At 39.2% G+C, this 18,177-nt stretch overlaps 1 protein-coding gene across 1 annotated transcript in view; it reads right to left on the bottom strand.

Moving 5' to 3' along the window:
• Positions 1–12,851: 12,851 nt before the first annotated feature.
• POLQ (DNA polymerase theta) overlaps positions 12,852–18,177 on the bottom strand; it is a 130,902-nt gene continuing 125,576 nt past the window's right edge. Inside the window, exons 28-30 of the mRNA XM_059162794.1 lie at positions 16,419–16,572; positions 14,317–14,432; positions 12,852–13,863 (exon numbers count right to left, since the gene is read on the bottom strand). Coding sequence (XP_059018777.1) covers positions 13,750–13,863; positions 14,317–14,432; positions 16,419–16,572 — 384 coding nt within the window. The 3' untranslated portion in view covers positions 12,852–13,749. The remainder of the gene's footprint in view (positions 13,864–14,316; positions 14,433–16,418; positions 16,573–18,177) is intronic.

The following is an 18,177-nucleotide window of genomic DNA, read 5'->3' on the forward strand; positions in this document are numbered from 1 at the left end:
CCAACACATGTTGTTTCCTGTCTTGCTAATTTTGGCCATTCTAACTGGTGTAAGGTGATATCTCAATGTGGTTTTAATTTGAATCTCCCTGATGCCTAGTGATGATGAACATTTCTTCAGGTGTCTGATAGCCATTTGTATGTCTTCATTGGAGAAGTGTCTGTTCATATCTTCTGCCGATTTTTTTGATATGATTATGTTTTGTGTTTGTTGAGTTTGTGGAGTTATTCAAAGATCCTGGATATCAACCTTTTGTCTGTACTGTTACTTGCAAATATCTTCTCCCATTCCATGGGTTGCCACTTTGTTTTCTTGACTGTTTCCTTTGCTGTGCAGAAGCTTTTGATTTTGATGAAGTCCCACAAGTTCATTTTCGCTTTTGTTTCCTTTGCCTTTAGAGACATATCTTGAAAGAAGTTTCTGTGGCTGATATCAAAGAGATTACTGCCTGTGTTCTCCTCTAGGATTCTGATGGATTCCTGTCTCACATTGAGGTCTTTTATCCATTTCGAGTTTATCTTTGTGTACAGTGTAAGAGAATGGTTGAGTTTCATTCTTCTACATATAGCTGCCCAGTTTTCCCAGCACCATTTATTAAAGAGACTGTCTTTTTTCCACTGTATATTTTTTCCTGTTTTGTCGAAGATTAATTGACCATAGAGTTGAGGGTCCATATCTGGGCTCTCAACGCTGTTCCACTGGTCTATGTGTCTGTTTTTATGCCAGTACCATGCTGTCTTGGTGATCACAGCTTTGTAGTAAAGCTTGAAATCAGGTAGCATCATGCCCCCGTTTTATTTTTGTTTTTCAACATTTCCTTAGCAATTTGGGGTCTCTTCTGGTTCCATACAAATTTTAGGATTGTTTGCTCCAGCTCTTTGAAGAATACCGGTGGAGTTTTGATTGGAATGGCATTAAAAGTATAGATTGCTCTAGGCAGTATAGACATTTTAACAATGTTTATCCTTCTGATCCAAGAGCATGGAATGGTCTTCCATCTTTTTGTGTCTTCTTCAATTTCTTTCATGAGTGTTCTGTAGTTCCTCGAGTACAGATCCTTTACCTCTTTGGTTAGGTTTCTTTTCAGGTATCTTATGGTTCTTGGTGCTATAGTAAATGGAATCGATTCTCTAATTTCCCTTTCTGTATTTTCATTGTTGCTTAGCTTATTGGCATATAAGAAAGCCACTGATTTCTGTCCATTGACTTTGTATCCTGCCACGTTGCTGAATTGCTGTATGAGTTCTAGTAGATTGGGGGTGGAGTCTTTTGGGTTTTCCATATAAAGAATCATGTCACATGTGAAGAGAGAGAGTTTGACTTCTTCATTGCCAATTTGGATACCTTTTATTTCTCTTTGTTGTCTGATTGCTGTTGCTAGGACTTCTAATACTATGTTGAACAAGAGTGGTGAGAGTGGGCATCCTTGTCGAGTTCCTGATCTCAAAGGGAAGGCTGCAAGCTTTTTCCCATTGAGGATGATATTTGCTGTGGGTCATTCATAGATAGATTTTATGAAGTTCAGGAATGTTCCCTCTATCCCTATACTTTGAAGCGTTTTAATCAGGAACAGATGCTGGGTTTTGTCAAATGCTTTTTCTGCATCGATTGAGGGGACCATGTGGTTCTTCTCTCTTTTCATATTAATTTGTTCTATCACGTTGATTGATTTGTGAATGTTGAACCATCCTTGTAGCCCAGGGATGAATCCCACCTGGTTATGGTGGATAATCTTTTTAATGGGCTGTTGGATCCTGTTTGCTAGAATCTTGTTGAGAATCTTAGCCTCCATATTCATCAGATTAGATTTTAAACTAAAGATTGTAGTCAGAGATACAGAAGGACACTACATCATTCTTAAAGGGTCTATCCACCAAGAAGATCTAACAATTGTAAATATTTATGCCCCCAATATGGGAGCAGCCAACTACATAAGATAACTGTTAATCAAGAGTCATACTGATATGAATACATTAATAGTAGGGGATCTTAGCATGCTACTCTCAGTAACAGACAGATCATCCAAGCAGAAAATCAGCAAAGAAACAAGAGCATTGACGGGGGGACAAGATGGCGGGGAAGTAGGAGCAGGCGCCTTTTAAACCTGTACCCTAAAGTGAGCTGATTACCTACCAAAGAACTCCGATCACCCATGAAATCAGCCTGAGATCAGAATTATACGCGTCTGGATCTCTACAGGGGCAGAAGATGCCAGTGGGCAGGTAAAGCGAAGTGGGAACGGCAGACTGATATAGGAAGATATTCAAAAGGGGGAAGGAGCCAACAGAGGCGACCGGTTGGAAAGTAATACCCCAATATGAGCGAGAGTGCCCTGCGTCTGGGGACCAGCATTAACTTCGAGACTGGTTGAAAGCACTCCAAAAGAGCAAAGGATCGGGGGGGAGGGGGACTGTGGGAATCGGGGCGGCTAGGGACAGGGGCTTAAGTCCCCAGTCCCAGGACAGCCTCCCCAGGTGCTGAGCAAGAGAGAGTGCGGTGGAGAAACCAAGTGTTGGTCCCTAAGCCGCCAGCGCACTTGAGAACGTGTGGGGTCTGGCTCCTGTGAGGAGATGGGAGCCACGCCAGATGGCAGAATGCGTGAGCCCTGCTATAGAGCCTGAAATGCGCGAGCCCCACATCCTCCCCTGAGAGAGGTACACAAAGGCCCAGCTGGCACTCTTTGACCCACGCCATTGTTTCAGAGCCTAAGACGTGCGCCCCAAACATTCCCCTGAGAGAGGTGCGCAAAGGCCCAGGCTGGTGCTTTCAGACCTGCGCCACGTTCTCAGAGCCTGAGATGCATGCGTGACCCACAGCCTCCCCTGAAAGAGGTGCGCGCAAGCCAGGCGCTCTTAGACCCAGAAGGACCAGGCACTCCCAGCCCGGACCAGCGGGAAAATCTCAGTGTGCAATCACTGCTTGGAACCTCTCTGGCAGTCTAGAGCTGCCCAGACAGCCACGGCTGCCGTGGTTTTGGGTACAAGCAAAAGATCCTGTGTCCCCAGGTACCGTGACTCGAACCTGCTCTGCCAGCGGCCAAGGAGGAACTTATTTGGGTTCTGCAGCCAAACTGAGGCTTCTCTCTGAGAGGGAGGTTAGGGTGCTGTTTGTTTTCCTCTAAAACTGCAAAAACCATCAAAAACGGTCAAGATGAGAGAAAAAAAAGGAAACAAACATAAAAACTGCCAGAGAACAAAAGCCTGGAAAAAAACAGTTTCCTCAGAGCCCACCCCCTTGAGAGGGGCAGGAGGACTTAACTCAGGGAACATCATTGACTGAAAAGACACGTGGCAGACCCCTCCCCAAGAAAACCAACGAAGAAAGGAAAAAAAAAAAAAAAAAAAGACTACAAGAGAACAACCACCACTACTTCATAGGATAACTTTTATTTTTAACTCGTTCCCACTATTCTGGTTCATTTTTTTTTAATATATAGACAATTTTTTAACCTATTTACTATCACAGTGAGCTGTCCAGTACATCAAATTCCATAATAACTTTCTAACCTGAATTTTTTGATACATACACCTGTGTTTTTCTTTTGCATTTCTATTTTTTGAATTTTTTAAATTAATTTTAGTTTAGTTTAGTCTAGTTTATTCCTTTTTATTTTTATTTTCTAATATTCATATAGAGTTAAACTTCAAAGTAATCCCCTTTCCCCAATCAATACTACTCCTATAGGTAAACCAACTTTAAAAAAAATTTTTTTAAAGATTGTATTTATTTATTTATTTGATAGACAGAGATTACAAGTAGGCAGAGAGGCAGGCAGAGAGGAGGAAGCAGGCTCCCCGCCGAGCAGAGAGCCTGACATGGGGCTTGATCCCAGGACCCTGGGATCACAACCTGAGCTGAAGGCAGAGGCTTTAACCCACTGAGCCACCCAGGCACCCCGGTAAACCAATTTTTAATCCCCCTTTATCTTAGGAAAGTTGAGTCCTTTAACAAAGATATCAAGATACATCCAGGAAGAACCAAAACAACCTTCCTCGCCGACACTGAGAATTTATAACCATTCTCCCATCTTTTTCTTCCAACACTGTTTCTGTGTTTGTCCTGATAGTATATAAATCTTACACTTGGGGTTCTTTTTGATGAGGTTTTCCTTTATTTGCATATACATATATTTTTTTTCTCTTGTCATAAACTTTTATCAGTCTTTTTGTTTGTCTGTTTTTGTTTGTATACTTCATAAATCTTACGTTGGGGCCCATTTGGGCTGAACCTTCTCTTTCATCTTCCCTTTCTTTCCTGTATCTCCCTCTCTCTCTCTCTTTTTTTCTTTCTTTTTCTTTTCTTTTGTCTCTCATATGGGCGGGGAGTCCTGATTGCTCAGAAGTGTTCCAGGGTGCACCTTGACTGCACCATGGTCGATACATCCAGCTACATCCGTTCAGTCATCTCTCACCAAAATGACTAGGAGGAGGAATGCCCAACAGAAGAAAAATACAGAGGATGGACCTTCTGCAACAGGGCTAATGGCTATCAACATAGACAATATGTCAGAAAGAGAATTCAAGCTAACAATCATCTAGGCAATAGCTAGGTTGAAGAAAGCCATGGAAGACCAAACGGAATTGACTAGGGCCAAGCTGAAAGCGACCAGAGATGATGTTCACAATGTTAGGGTGGAGCTAAAAGCTACCAGGGCTGAGGTTCACAATGCTCTCAATGAGTTCCAATCTAATCTAAATTCTCTCAAAGCTAGGGTAACTGAGACGGAAGATAGAATTAGTGATCTGGAGGACAAACAGATAGAGAAAGGATCAGGATGAAGCCTGGAACAAACAGCTTAGAAACCACAAAAACAGAATCAGGGAAATAAATGATGCCATGAAACTTTCCAATGTCAGAATTATTGGAATCCCTGAAGGGGAGGAGAAGGAAAGAAGTCTAGAAGATGTAGTGGAACAAGTTCTTCATGAAAATTTTCCCAATCTCGCGAATGGAACCAGCATTCATGTACTAGAGGCTGAATGGTCTCCACCCAAGATTATACATTCCAAAAAAACCTCAAGGCACCTGATAGTCTAATTGAGGAATCATAATTGTAGGTATAATCCATTGAAAGCCGCTATGACAAAGATGCTCCTTACTTACAGAGGAAAGCCCATCAGAATAACGTCAGACCTGTCCACAGAGACCTGGCAAGCCAGAAAGGGCTGGCAAGATATATTCAGGGCACTAAATGAGAAGAACATGCAGCCAAGAATACTTTATCCAGCAAGACTGACACTCAAAATGGATGGAGAGATAAAGAGTTTCCAAGACCAGCAAGGCTTAAAAGACTATGCAACCACCAAGCTGACACTGCAAGAAATATTAAGGGGGGTTCTATAAAAGAAGAAAAACCTGAAGAATAGCATTGAACAGAAATATAGAGACAATCCACAGAAAGAAAGACTTCAAAGGTAGCACAATGTCAATAAAAACGTATCTATCAATAATCACTCTCAATGTGAATGGCCTAAATGTGCCCATAAAATGGCACAGGGTTGCAGATTGGATAAAACAACAGGACCCATCCATATGTTGTCTACAAGAGACCCATTTTGAACCTAAAGATACACCCAGACTAAAAGTGAAGGGATGGAGAAGCATCTTTCATGCCAATGGGCCTCAAAAGAAGGCTGGGGTAGCGATTCTCATATCAGATAAATTAGATTTTAAACTAAAGACTGTAGTCAGAGATACAGAAGCTCACTACATCATTCTTTTTTTTTTTTTTTTAAAGATTTTATTTATTTATTTGACAGAGAGAAATCACAAGTAGATAGAGAGGCAGGCAGAGAGAGAGAGAGGGAAGCAGGCTCCCTGCTGAGAGCCTGATGCGGGACTCGATCCCAGGACTCTGAGATCATGACCTGAGCCGAAAGCAGCGGCTTAACCCACTGAGCCACCCAGGCGCCCTCACTACATCATTCTTAAAGAGACTATCCACCAAGATGATCTAACAATTGTAAATATCTATGCCCCCAATATGGGAGCAGCCAATTACATAAGAAAACTGTTAATCAAGATAAAAAGTCATATTGATATGAATAAATTAATAGTAGGAGATCTTAACACGCCTCTCTCAGAAATAGACAGATCATCGCAGGAGAAAATAAAGAAACAAGAGCATTGAATGACACATTGGACCAGATGGACCTCATAAATATATACAGAGAATTCCACCCTAAAACAACAGAATACTCATTCTTCTCAAGTGCACATGGAACCTTCTCAAGAGTAGACCACATACTGGGTCACAAATCAGGACTCAACTGATACCAAAAGACTGAGATTATTCCCTGCATATTCTCAGATCACAATGCTTTGAAACTGGAGCTCAATCACAAGGAAAAGTTTGGAAGGAACTCAAACACCTGGAAGCTAAAGACCACCTTGTTTAAGAATGCTTGGATCGGGACGCCTGGGTGGCTCAGTTGGTTAAGCAGCTGCCTTCGGCTCAGGTCATGATCCCAGAGTCCTGGGATCGAGTCCCACATCGGGCTCCTTGCTCTGTAGGGAGCCTGCTTCTCCCTCTGACTCTGCCTGCCTCTCTGTCTGCCTGTGCTTGCTCTCTCTCTCTGACAAATAAATAAATAAAATCTTTAAAAAAAAAAAAAAAAAAGAATGCTTGGATCAACCAGAAGATCAAAGGAGAACTGAAACAATTCATGGAAACCAATGAGAATGAAGACACTTCAGTCCAAAACATATGGGATACAGCAAAGGCGGTCCTAAGGGGGAAATACATAACCATCCAAGCCTCTCTCAAAAAAACTGAAAAATCCAGAACAGAGCAGCTGTCTCTACACCTTAAAGAACTGGAGAATCAACAACAAATTAAACCAACTCCACACATAAGAAGGGAAATAATCAAGATTAGAGCTGAGATCAATGAGGTAGAAACCAGAGATACAGTAGAACGTATAATGAAACTAGGAGCTGGTTTTTTGAAAGAATCAATAAACTAATTCAAAAGAAAAGAGAGAAAGCCCAAATTCATAAAATTATGAATGAAAAGGGAGAGGTCACCACTAATACCAAGGAAGTAGAAATAGTCATCAGAAGTTATTATCAACAGTTAATGCCAATAAGCTAAGCAACCTAGATGAAATGGATGCATTCCTGGAAAATTATAAACTCCCAAAATTGAACCAGGAAGAAACTGACAACCTGAATTAGACTGATATCTAGTAACGAGATTGAAGCAGTTATCAAAAACCTCCCAAAAAAACAAGTCCCAGGACCTGACGGATTCCCTAGGGACTTCTACCAAACTTTCAAAGAAGAAATAACACCTATTCTCCTGAAGCTGTTACAAAAAAGTGAAGTAGATGGAAAACTTCCTGACTTTTTCTATGAAGCCAGAATTACCCTGATCCCCAAACCAGGCAAACACCCTACCAAAAAGGAGAATTTCAGACCAATATCACTGATGAATATGGAGGCTAAGATTCTCAACAAGATTCTAGCAAACAGGATCCAACAGCCCATTAAAAAGATTATCCACCATAACCAGGTGGGATTCATCCCTGGGCTACAAGGATGGTTCGACATTCACAAATCAATCAACGTGATAGAACAAATTAATATGAAAAGAGAGAAGAACCACATGGTCCCCTCAATCGATGCAGAAAAAGCATTTGACAAAACCCAGCATCTGTTCCTGATTAAAACGCTTCAAAGTATAGGGATAGAGGGAACATTCCTGAACTTCATAAAATCTATCTATGAATGACCCACAGCAAATATCATCCTCAATGGGAAAAAGCTTGCAGCCTTCCCTTTGAGATCAGGAACTCGACAAGGATGCCCACTCTCACCACTCTTGTTCAACATAGTATTAGAAGTCCTAGCAACAGCAATCAGACAACAAAGAGAAATAAAAGGTATCCAAATTGGCAATGAAGAAGTCAAACTCTCTCTCTTCACATGTGACATGATTCTTTATATGGAAAACCCAAAAGACTCCACCCCCAATCTACTAGAACTCATACAGCAATTCAGCAACGTGGCAGGATACAAAGTCAATGGACAGAAATCAGTGGCTTTCTTATATGCCAATAAGCTAAGCAACAATGAAAATACAGAAAGGGAAATTAGAGAATCGATTCCATTTACTATAGCACCAAGAACCATAAGATACCTGAAAAGAAACCTAACCAAAGAGGTAAAGGATCTGTACTCGAGGAACTACAGAACACTCATGAAAGAAATTGAAGAAGACACAAAAAGATGGAAGACCATTCCATGCTCTTGGATCAGAAGGATAAACATTGTTAAAATGTCTATACTGCCTAGAGCAATCTATACTTTTAATGCCATTCCAATCAAAACTCCACCGGTATTCTTCAAAGAGCTGGAGCAAACAATCCTAAAATTTGTATGGAACCAGAAGAGACCCCAAATTGCTAAGGAAATGTTGAAAAACAAAAATAAAACGGGGGCATGATGCTACCTGATTTCAAGCTTTACTACAAAGCTGTGATCACCAAGACAGCATGGTACTGGCATAAAAACAGACACATAGACCAGTGGAACAGCGTTGAGAGCCCAGATATGGACCCTCAACTCTATGGTCAATTAATCTTCGACAAAACAGGAAAAAATATACAGTGGAAAAAAGACAGTCTCTTTAATAAATGGTGCTGGGAAAACTGGGCAGCTATATGTAGAAGAATGAAACTCAACCATTCTCTTACACTGTACACAAAGATAAACTCGAAATGGATAAAAGACCTCAATGTGAGACAGGAATCCATCAGAATCCTAGAGGAGAACACAGGCAGTAATCTCTTTGATATCAGCCACAGAAACTTCTTTCAAGATATGTCTCTAAAGGCAAAGGAAACAAAAGCGAAAATGAACTTGTGGGACTTCATCAAAATCAAAAGCTTCTGCACAGCAAAGGAAACAGTCAACAAAACGACGAGGCAACCCACAGAATGGGAGAAGATATTCACAAATGACAATACAGACAAAGAGCTGATATCCAGGATCTATAAAGAACTCCTCAAAGTCAACACACACAAAACAGATAATCATTTCAAAAAGTAAGGAGAGAGAGTCAATTATCATATGATTTCACTTATTTGTGGAGCATAACAAATAGCATGGAGGACATGGGGAGATAGAGAGGAGAAGGGAGTTGGGGGAAATTGGAAGGGGAGGTGAACCATGAGAGGCTATGAACTCTGAAAAACAATCTGAGGGTTTTGAAGCAGTGGGTTGGGGGGGGGGGAGGATGGGGGAACCAGGTGGTGGGTATTATAGAGGGCACAGATTGCATGGAGCACTGGGTGTGGTGCAAAAACAAGGAATACCATTATGCTGAAAATAAAAAAAAAAAAAAAAAGTGGGCAGAAGATATGAACAGACACTTTTCCAATGAAGACATACAAATGGCTAACAGGCACATGAAAAAATGTTCATCATCACTAGCTGTCAGGGAGATTCAAATCAAAACCACATTGAGATACCACCTTACACCAGTTAGAATGGCTAAAATTAACAAGACAGTAAACAACAAGTGTTGGGAGAGGATATGGAGAAAGGGAAACCCTCTTACACTGTTGGTGGGAATGCAAGTTGGTGCAGCCACTTTGGAAAACAGTGTGGAGATTCCTTTAGAAATGAAAAATAGAGGGGCACCAGGGTGGCTCAATGGGTTAAGCTTCTGCCTTCAGCTCAGGTCATGATCTCAGGGTCCTGGGATTGAGCCCCACATCAGGCTCTCTGCTCAGCGGGGACCCTGCTTCCCTCTCTCTCTCTGCCTATTTGTGATCTCTGTCAAATAAATAAATAAAATCTTAAAAAAAAAGAAAACTACAGTTGAGGAAAGAATCAAAGATGACACAAATAAATGGAAAGGCATCCTGTGTTCATGGCCTGGAAGAATTAGTAATGTTGAAATGTTTATACTACCCCAAACTATATATAGATTCAATGCAATCCCTACCAAGATTCCAATGGCATTTTTTACAGAAGGAGACAAAACAATCCTAAAATTGTTTTTATAATTTTTTACAACATAATCGTGAGAAAAAAAAGAACAAATCAGGAGGCATCACACTGCCTGACTTCAAACTATATCATAAATCTATAGTAATCAAAACAGTAATGTATTCACGTAAAAACAGACAGACAAACCAATGGAACAAAATTGAGACTCAGAAATAAACCAACATGTTTAAGTCAACTAACATTAGACAAGGAAGCCAAGAATACTTAGTGGAGAAGGACAGTCTCTTCAACAAATGGTGCTGGGAAAATTGGATACTCACATGTAAAAGAACAAAACTAAACCTCTATCTTACACCATTCACAAAATTTAATTTGAAATGAAAGTCTTAAATTTAAGACCTGAAACCATGAAACTCCTTGAAAAAAATCATTAAAAAAAAGCTCCTGACATAGGTTCTAGCAATGAATTTTTGATATGACACCTAAAGTGGCAAAATAAAAAACAAGTGAGATGACATCAAACTAAAAAGCTTCTGCACATCAAAAGAATCAATAAAATGAAAATATAACCAGTAGAATGAAAAAAAATACTGCAAATCTGATAAGGAGCCAATATCTAATACATATCAAAACTCATACAACTCATTAGCAAAAAAAACAAAAAAAAACAAAAAAAAAAAAACAAAAAAACAAAAACAAAAAAAGCTACCACAAACCCCCTAATTAATCAAATAAAAAATGGGTCAAAGGTCTTCATTGACATTTTTCCAAAGAAGATTCACAAATGGCCAACAGGTACAAGAAAATGTGCACAACATCAGTAATCATCAGGGAAATATAAACCAAAACCTCACACCCATTAGAAAGGCTATCATAAAAAAAGACAAGAAATTAGTGTTGGCTAGAATGTGGAGAAAGGAGGACCCTTGTGTGCTGTTAGTGGGAAAGCAAACTGGTGCAGTCACTGTGGAAACCAGTACAAAGGTTTCTGAAAAAATTAATAGGACTACTATGTGATCTAGTAATTCCACTCCTGAATATTTACCTGAAGGAAACGGGAACACTTATGAAAGAGGTATCTATGCCCCTCTGTTAACATCACTTTAACCAAGATATGTAAATACACTATAGGTCCATTGGTGATGAATATATAAAGAAATTGTGGACTATATATTCAATGGAATATTTAGCCATTAAAAAAAAGGAAATTCTGCCATTTGAGACAATATGGATGGCCCTTGAGGGAATAATGCTAAGTGAAATAAATCATATGGAGAATGACAAATATTGTATGATCTCACTTATACGTGGAATCTTTAAAAAAACAAACTCATAGAAAAAGAGATTAGATATGTGGTTACCAGAGGTCAAGTGTAGGAGAAGAGGAGAGTTAGAAAAGATGGTTCAAAAGGTACAGACCTCCAGTTACAAGAGAAATAAACACTGGGGATATGATGTACAACATGATGACTATAGCTAACACTACTAGATTGTATATTTGAAATTTGCCAAGAGAGTAAATTCTAAATGTTCTCATCACAAGGGAAAAAACTATTCTTTTTTTTTTTTTTTTTTTTTTTGGTATCCAAATGAGGTGATGGATGTTAACTTACTTTGATAATCATTTCACAATATATATGTCAAGTCATTATGGTATACACCTTAAACTTGTACAGTGCTGTGTGTTTATATCTCAATAAAACTGAAAAACAAACAACACTGATTACTATCTTATAGTTTGGGAGGTCAGAAGTCCGATATAAACTTCTTAGGCTGAAGACAAGGCATTGGCAGGGCTGCATCACTTCTGGAGGTTGTAGGGGGAGAATACACATCTATTCCATTGCCTTTTCTGGCTTCCAGAGACTGCCTGCATTCCTTGGTTGATGGCCCCTTCCTCCATCTTTAAAGTCAGCAGTGCAACTTCTTCGAATCTCAATCTAACATCTTCACCATCCTCCTCTGATTCTGACCATCTGCCTTCCCCTTATGAGGACCAATGTGTTTATATTGGAACCACCTAGATAATTTCCCCATCTCAAGATCTCCACCTTAATCACCTCAGCAATGTCCCTTTTAACATGTAATATAGCATAGTTGCAGATCTGGGGGATTAGGATGGGGATGGGGGGAATTATTCTGCTTACCACAGTGCTCATCTGTTATTTACATCATGATTTGGGACTGAAGAGCTACCAATAAAGTGTGAACTTGCTGCAGTTACTCAGATAATATACCATGAGAACTGAAATTTGCATTCTGTGATTAGGGGCACTAGTCTTATTTAAGTAAACCATAGTAACTGGAATTTACGTATAACTTAATCATGCATAGCAAAGGCTGCCTGTTTAAGTCCAGCTGATAAGTCAAAATGATGAGAAGATGCATAGGACTACACATCCAGAGCCACTGCTGCAGAAGATCAGGTGGAAATGACCTATATGTCTGCACTCATGTTTAGAGAAGAAGAGAAGAGCCTTCTCTTGTGCTGGATCTCAATACTGACTGCACTACAGCTTTTCTGAGAAACATGGTATAGGTAAATATGGAAAAAAAACCTCAAGAAATAATAATATAACTTCCCTCTTATCTTTGCCATCTTCTGCTTACTCCCTCTCACCCCCCAAAAAACATGTCTGAGTATTTTGTGCACTAATATGCAAGTACTAATAGTGTATTATACTTTGTTTATAAAGCAATTGTTTTTTTAAAATTTCTGGTTAATAAACATAAAAGAACTTTTCTGATAACTGATTATGAAATAAGAAACATTTCCTATGTGCACAGACATTGCTGAACCTACTTAACAATGCAAACCCTAGAATAAATAATTAGGAACTCAGCTTTTGGACACTCTTAGATGAAACACAATTTAAAAAACTGAAATACTGATATACATTTCTCATAAATTCATTTTATTTCAACAGCAAGAAATTCAGTAATACACCTTTGAGGGAATTATAAAATATCATCTCTTTAGCATGGATATTCTCACCACACCACAAACACAGAAAGAGGCACTAAGAGATGGATATGGAGGTGTCTTCCTTCTCTGGCATTATTGTATTAAACTGCAGTATAAACTTCTGATCTTACAGAACAGGATACCTCTTGAAGAGGTGTAGCTTATTTTATAATATCTAAGTATTGCAAATACATTCATTGTATGAATTGAGGAGGGAAAAGGAGAAGAAACACCATTTCATGAAAATCCATTCCTGGATGACATCCATACCAAGCCTACCACTTTACAGACTTCAGAATTTATTAGCCAATGCTGCTTACAAAGACGATTCTGGCAGTCTTAATATTGGACAAAAAAATCACACACAATGCCTAACTGTGGTAGTCTATGAGAAACTAAATCTCTATCTGCCTATGGTTCCTGCTGGGGTTTGCATCACAAATGTGATGCACAGGGCTAGAAATGCCCCTGAGACAGCAGTTCCACTGTCTTCATGCTTCACATAGACGAGACCCAAAGTGCTAAGTGCATATTTCAATCATGCATTCTGAACCCGTTTAGAGCCACAAAGAGCTGGAAAAGGCGATTTCAGTCCCTCTTTGAGAGGGAATATGATCATTAAACTTGGTATTTTGCCTCAAAAAAGGTTTCTTCACATTACAGAGAATAAAGTCTGACATACATTTTGAAACTCTCACTAACATCACTATTCCACATCCATCAAGACTTGAGAGTTGGTCTTCCTGAAATACGTAAAAGGGTAATCTCTCTTCCACGTGGTTGTACCTACACCAGGCTTCCCAACAAGGACTTCATCATCTATACAATTACACATCAAAGTCCTTCAGCTCTCCCCAGCTCGCACCTATTTTCACTTTCACTTTCAGTTTCACAGAAAGTTCTACGGCACTTTCCATTTCATTCTTGACAATCTGAGCTACCTGCAAAAAAAAAAAAAAGGAGGAAAAAAAAAAGAGGTTAGCAAACTCTCTTCCCAATCAAAGAATGTTTCCCAACCCACCACTGAGGTGATAAGCCAGACTGCAGCTCTTCACCTCATGGTTCTTAAAACTCAAAATCCAAAAAGAAATAGACATTCCAAACTGGTCTACACTAATGAGCAGGAGCTCTGCCAGTTTCAGTGTTTTTAAACCCTCAGGAAAGGGCAAGATTCTCATATAACTTCTCCCAAACAGAAACAGCCTTGCATCTAAAGTTTCTTTAAAAATGAGTATGAAACAGAGCACTCTTAGCTCTTTCTCTACCCTTATGGACTCAACATTTATGTAGCTATCCTGGGGTTCCAGGGAAGGGTTCCAGAAACCTCATGCACCTTAACTTGACCTTCCGCATCTTAGTCTTCTATGAAATGGACGCAAACCCTGCAAAAATACCTGAACAACATCCTCTTCTGCCACTTCATATAAGAGCTCATCATGGAGTTGAAGGACGAAGAAGCCTCCTCTGATTGGGGAGAACATCCCTTGCAGTTTTCTCTTTGGTAACAATCCTATCCCATGAAAAAAGTAGGAAAACTGATCAGCATGTTACTGTGCTATAGAATAGGTTTTGTTTGTTTGTTTGTTTGTTTGTTTTTAGGGATTTTGGGAAACTCTGGAGAATTTTAATTAAGTGATTAAAATATATAAGATTTAGAACTATTAGGAAAGTATCCACTTGCTGACTTTCCACCTATCAGGTAAACTCAAAACTCTACCAGCTTCCTCCCAGAAAGGAGGAACATAACAAAGAAGTCAGTAAATGGAGTTTGAAGAACTGTTCTCCAAAAGACGTCGTCTAACTTACTTCCTATAAACAACCAACATCTCCACTTTCCATGGCACCTTTACTACCAAATTCTCTAAATAATAGCACCAGAGTAGTGTGGGGCCTGACCTCTGCCCCAGTAAAGTGAGCTGGTATTGTCTTTAGGTGGTTTATAAGGACACTCCCTGATATCTTCTTATGGCCAGAAGTGTCACTGTGGTAGAACTGGGGTTTTACCAAATGGACCACATGCAACAAATAAGTAATTATAAACCCAGGGTCCAAATGAGGACTTCAGAGACTACTTCAAGTTATGTGTTAGTCTGTATCTGTACATATTTCTGTGGACTGATCTTTCAGCATATTCTCAAAAGAGCCTATAACTCCACTGTATCAGACTTAGTTACATCTCCTAACAAGCTGGGCCTACTGATACAGATTATGCCCCACTAATCACTAAGATAAGGTTACTTTGAGTAACTGTCCTTAATCATTTCCCCATATCTCAGAGCAGTGCTTCCTCTCTGCCACCCAAATTTCCCACTGATCGTTCCAAGCAGCACAAATACGAACCTCCTTATATCTGGTGCTTCCCTCAGAGAGGGTTCTTCAGCTATCATAATCTGCAGCCCAGATTTATTCACAGGTAGTTCTTACAGGGTAAGAGAGCAAATACAGATGAGGCTGTGGCAAGCTGCTTCCATCCCAGGGCCGCAAATGCTGTGCATCGATCTGTTTGCCAGCTGACTAAAATCTTCTCTGCCCCACCAGGACCCACTTAGCTCACATCGTTGGTTATCAGGACGCTTTTCTGCTTTCCAGTCACCACACCTTCATCCTCTGGATTTCCTGTTGTGCTTTGGCTTCTGATCCCAAATGCTATGATTCTCCTGCTTCCTGTGTGGGCTGCTTCCTCGGGCTCAGCTGACCTACCACTACCTTTAACCTAGCACAAGCCCAGGAAGTGATCCTCAGGGACATATCCACATTGCCTTCCACCCACTCCAAAAACTGTTATTGTCCATATCCTCATTCTGGCCCTGTATCACTCTGCTGCGAACAGTTCTATAAATATTTCAGTCACAGATCACATCTTCCTTTTCTTTCCTTCGATTTTAAACTTAAAAGAGGTTGATAATTTCTATTTCCAAATCCCCTTAAGCACACAGTATAGTATTATCACTCAAATTAGTTTGACCACTTATTCTCCCTATAAAGAGAGAGAATGTGTTATATGTGGTATAAGTGTGGTGTGTGTGTGCACACTGATTGCCATACAAAAAATGTTGAACGAGTAGCCTTAGATATTACAGAAGGAGGTAAGACAATAAAATTAATAATCCTCATGTGATGGGCAAGTCTTTATATCTATGTATTTTTGTATGTAAATGAACATCTTTATATCTGTGTGACTATGTTATTCTCTGCAATGTATATGTATGTCTCTTCTAGAAATATGTTGACATATTGTGAGTTTATTATTATTTTCAAATGTTAATATATGTTTTTGAATTTCCTGTTTAAATTTCTAATATGGTAAATATTAGTATATGTAAACTACATAAAGAAAAGTTCTTTGGGACCCTTAGTAATTCTGAGAATATAAAGACATCATGAGACAAAAACATTTGAAAACTGCTGAAAAATAATGAGTAAAATGCTTCCCTTTTTCTTTTCTGATACAATTAATCTCACTACATTATAGCAGGGTTCTCATTTATGAACAAACCTGTTCTATCACTTTGGAGCATACTCTCCCGATGACCATGGGACTTGAAGGTTGAGCGGAAGGTCTCTAACTTCTTCTGAATGTTAACTGTGGCTATTTTAACAATATCAGCTGCCGAACCTTGGATTGTTGTGTTGATAGCCTGACGCTCAGCCTATGAAAATAAGTAACGAGGGCTCCATCAGATACACCTACATGGTTTCATACCTGCTTTTAGCATCCACAGATCAGTGCTCACATCTGTAACCTGGACTAAGATGTAACCCAGGACATCAACTATTAAGCTGCACCCTAACAACTAGAATGATCTAGGGCTCTAGATTCTGGGCTATCGTCCACATGAAAACAGTCTAAATAGAAGAAGGCCAGATTGCTTCAGTTTAGAAATCTTCAACATTCCGTAATCAAAAACTGCATTACACATAAAATGTACTTAGTAGTTTCAAAATTATTTCACAAACATATATATCATCACTTAAAATGTACTTAGTAGTTCAAAACTATTTCACAAACATATAGATGTCCCTTAATCCCATTTTGATCTATGAATTCAAGGCAATCTCAAAAAAAATCCCAGCAGGATTTTGTGTTTGTGTAGAAATTCACATGCTGCTTCTACAATGTATATGGAAATGCAAAGAACCAAGAATAGGCAAATGCTCTTGAAAACCAAACAAAAGAACGAGGTAAGAAGACTTATTTTGTCATATATCAAGACATCTTGCAAAGCTGTATCACGAAGGCAATGTGGCACTGTCTAAAGAATGAACAAATACAACAGACAAAAATAATGTGTCTAAAAACAGATACATTCATATTTGAAAATTAATTTGTGGCAAAAGTGATACAATAAAGTAGTAGGGGGAAAGCTCAGTCTTTTCAATAAATAGTTAGGGACAACTGTATATCCTTGAGTGGGAAGGAGAAAGACGGTAACCCTCAGTCTCTCAAAATACATAAAAACCAGTTCCTGGTTGATTATAGGTATAAATGTATATGGCAAAACCAAAAGCTCCTAGTGAATATTTTCTTGAAATTGGGGTAGAGAAAACTTTGTTAAAATAGATCAAGGAAAATACTACAATAATACAAAAGATGGATAAATCCGCGGAAGCAAATGGTTCATATCTGGAATATATAAAGGACTGTCATAAATCAGTTAAAAAACAGACAATTCAAAAAAAAAAAAAAAAGATAAAGACTTAAATAGACCCGCCACAAAAGAAGATATCCAAATGGACAATAAACGAAAAAGGAGCTCAACATCACTAGTCATTAGAGAAAGGCAAAGATCGGAGGGGGAGATGAACCATGATAGACTGTGGACTCTGAGAAACAAACTAAGGGTTTCAGAGTGGAGGGTGGGTAGGGAAATGGGTGAACCTGGTGATGGATATTAAGGAGGGCACATATTGCATGGAGCACTGGGTGTTATACGTAAACAATGAATCTGGGAACACTACATCAAAAACTAATGATATACTGTAGGGTGACTAACATAACACAATAATTAATAAATAAACAAATAAATAAATAAATAAGGAGTGAGGCACCGTTACACAGTTACCAGAATGGCTAAAAGACCAATGACAGCACGCAACGGCAAGAATGTAGATAAACAGAGCTGATGGCAATGTTAACTGGGATAACCACTCTCTAAAACTGTTAGGCAGTATATACTATAGGTATAAATGTGCTTATTCTGTGACTCACCAATTCCACTCTAAAGGTAATGAAGTTGGGCGCATATGTTTACCAA

Source organism: Mustela lutreola, chromosome 2 (genome assembly GCF_030435805.1).
Source record: "Mustela lutreola isolate mMusLut2 chromosome 2, mMusLut2.pri, whole genome shotgun sequence".
Classification (NCBI taxonomy): Eukaryota; Metazoa; Chordata; class Mammalia; order Carnivora; family Mustelidae; genus Mustela; species Mustela lutreola.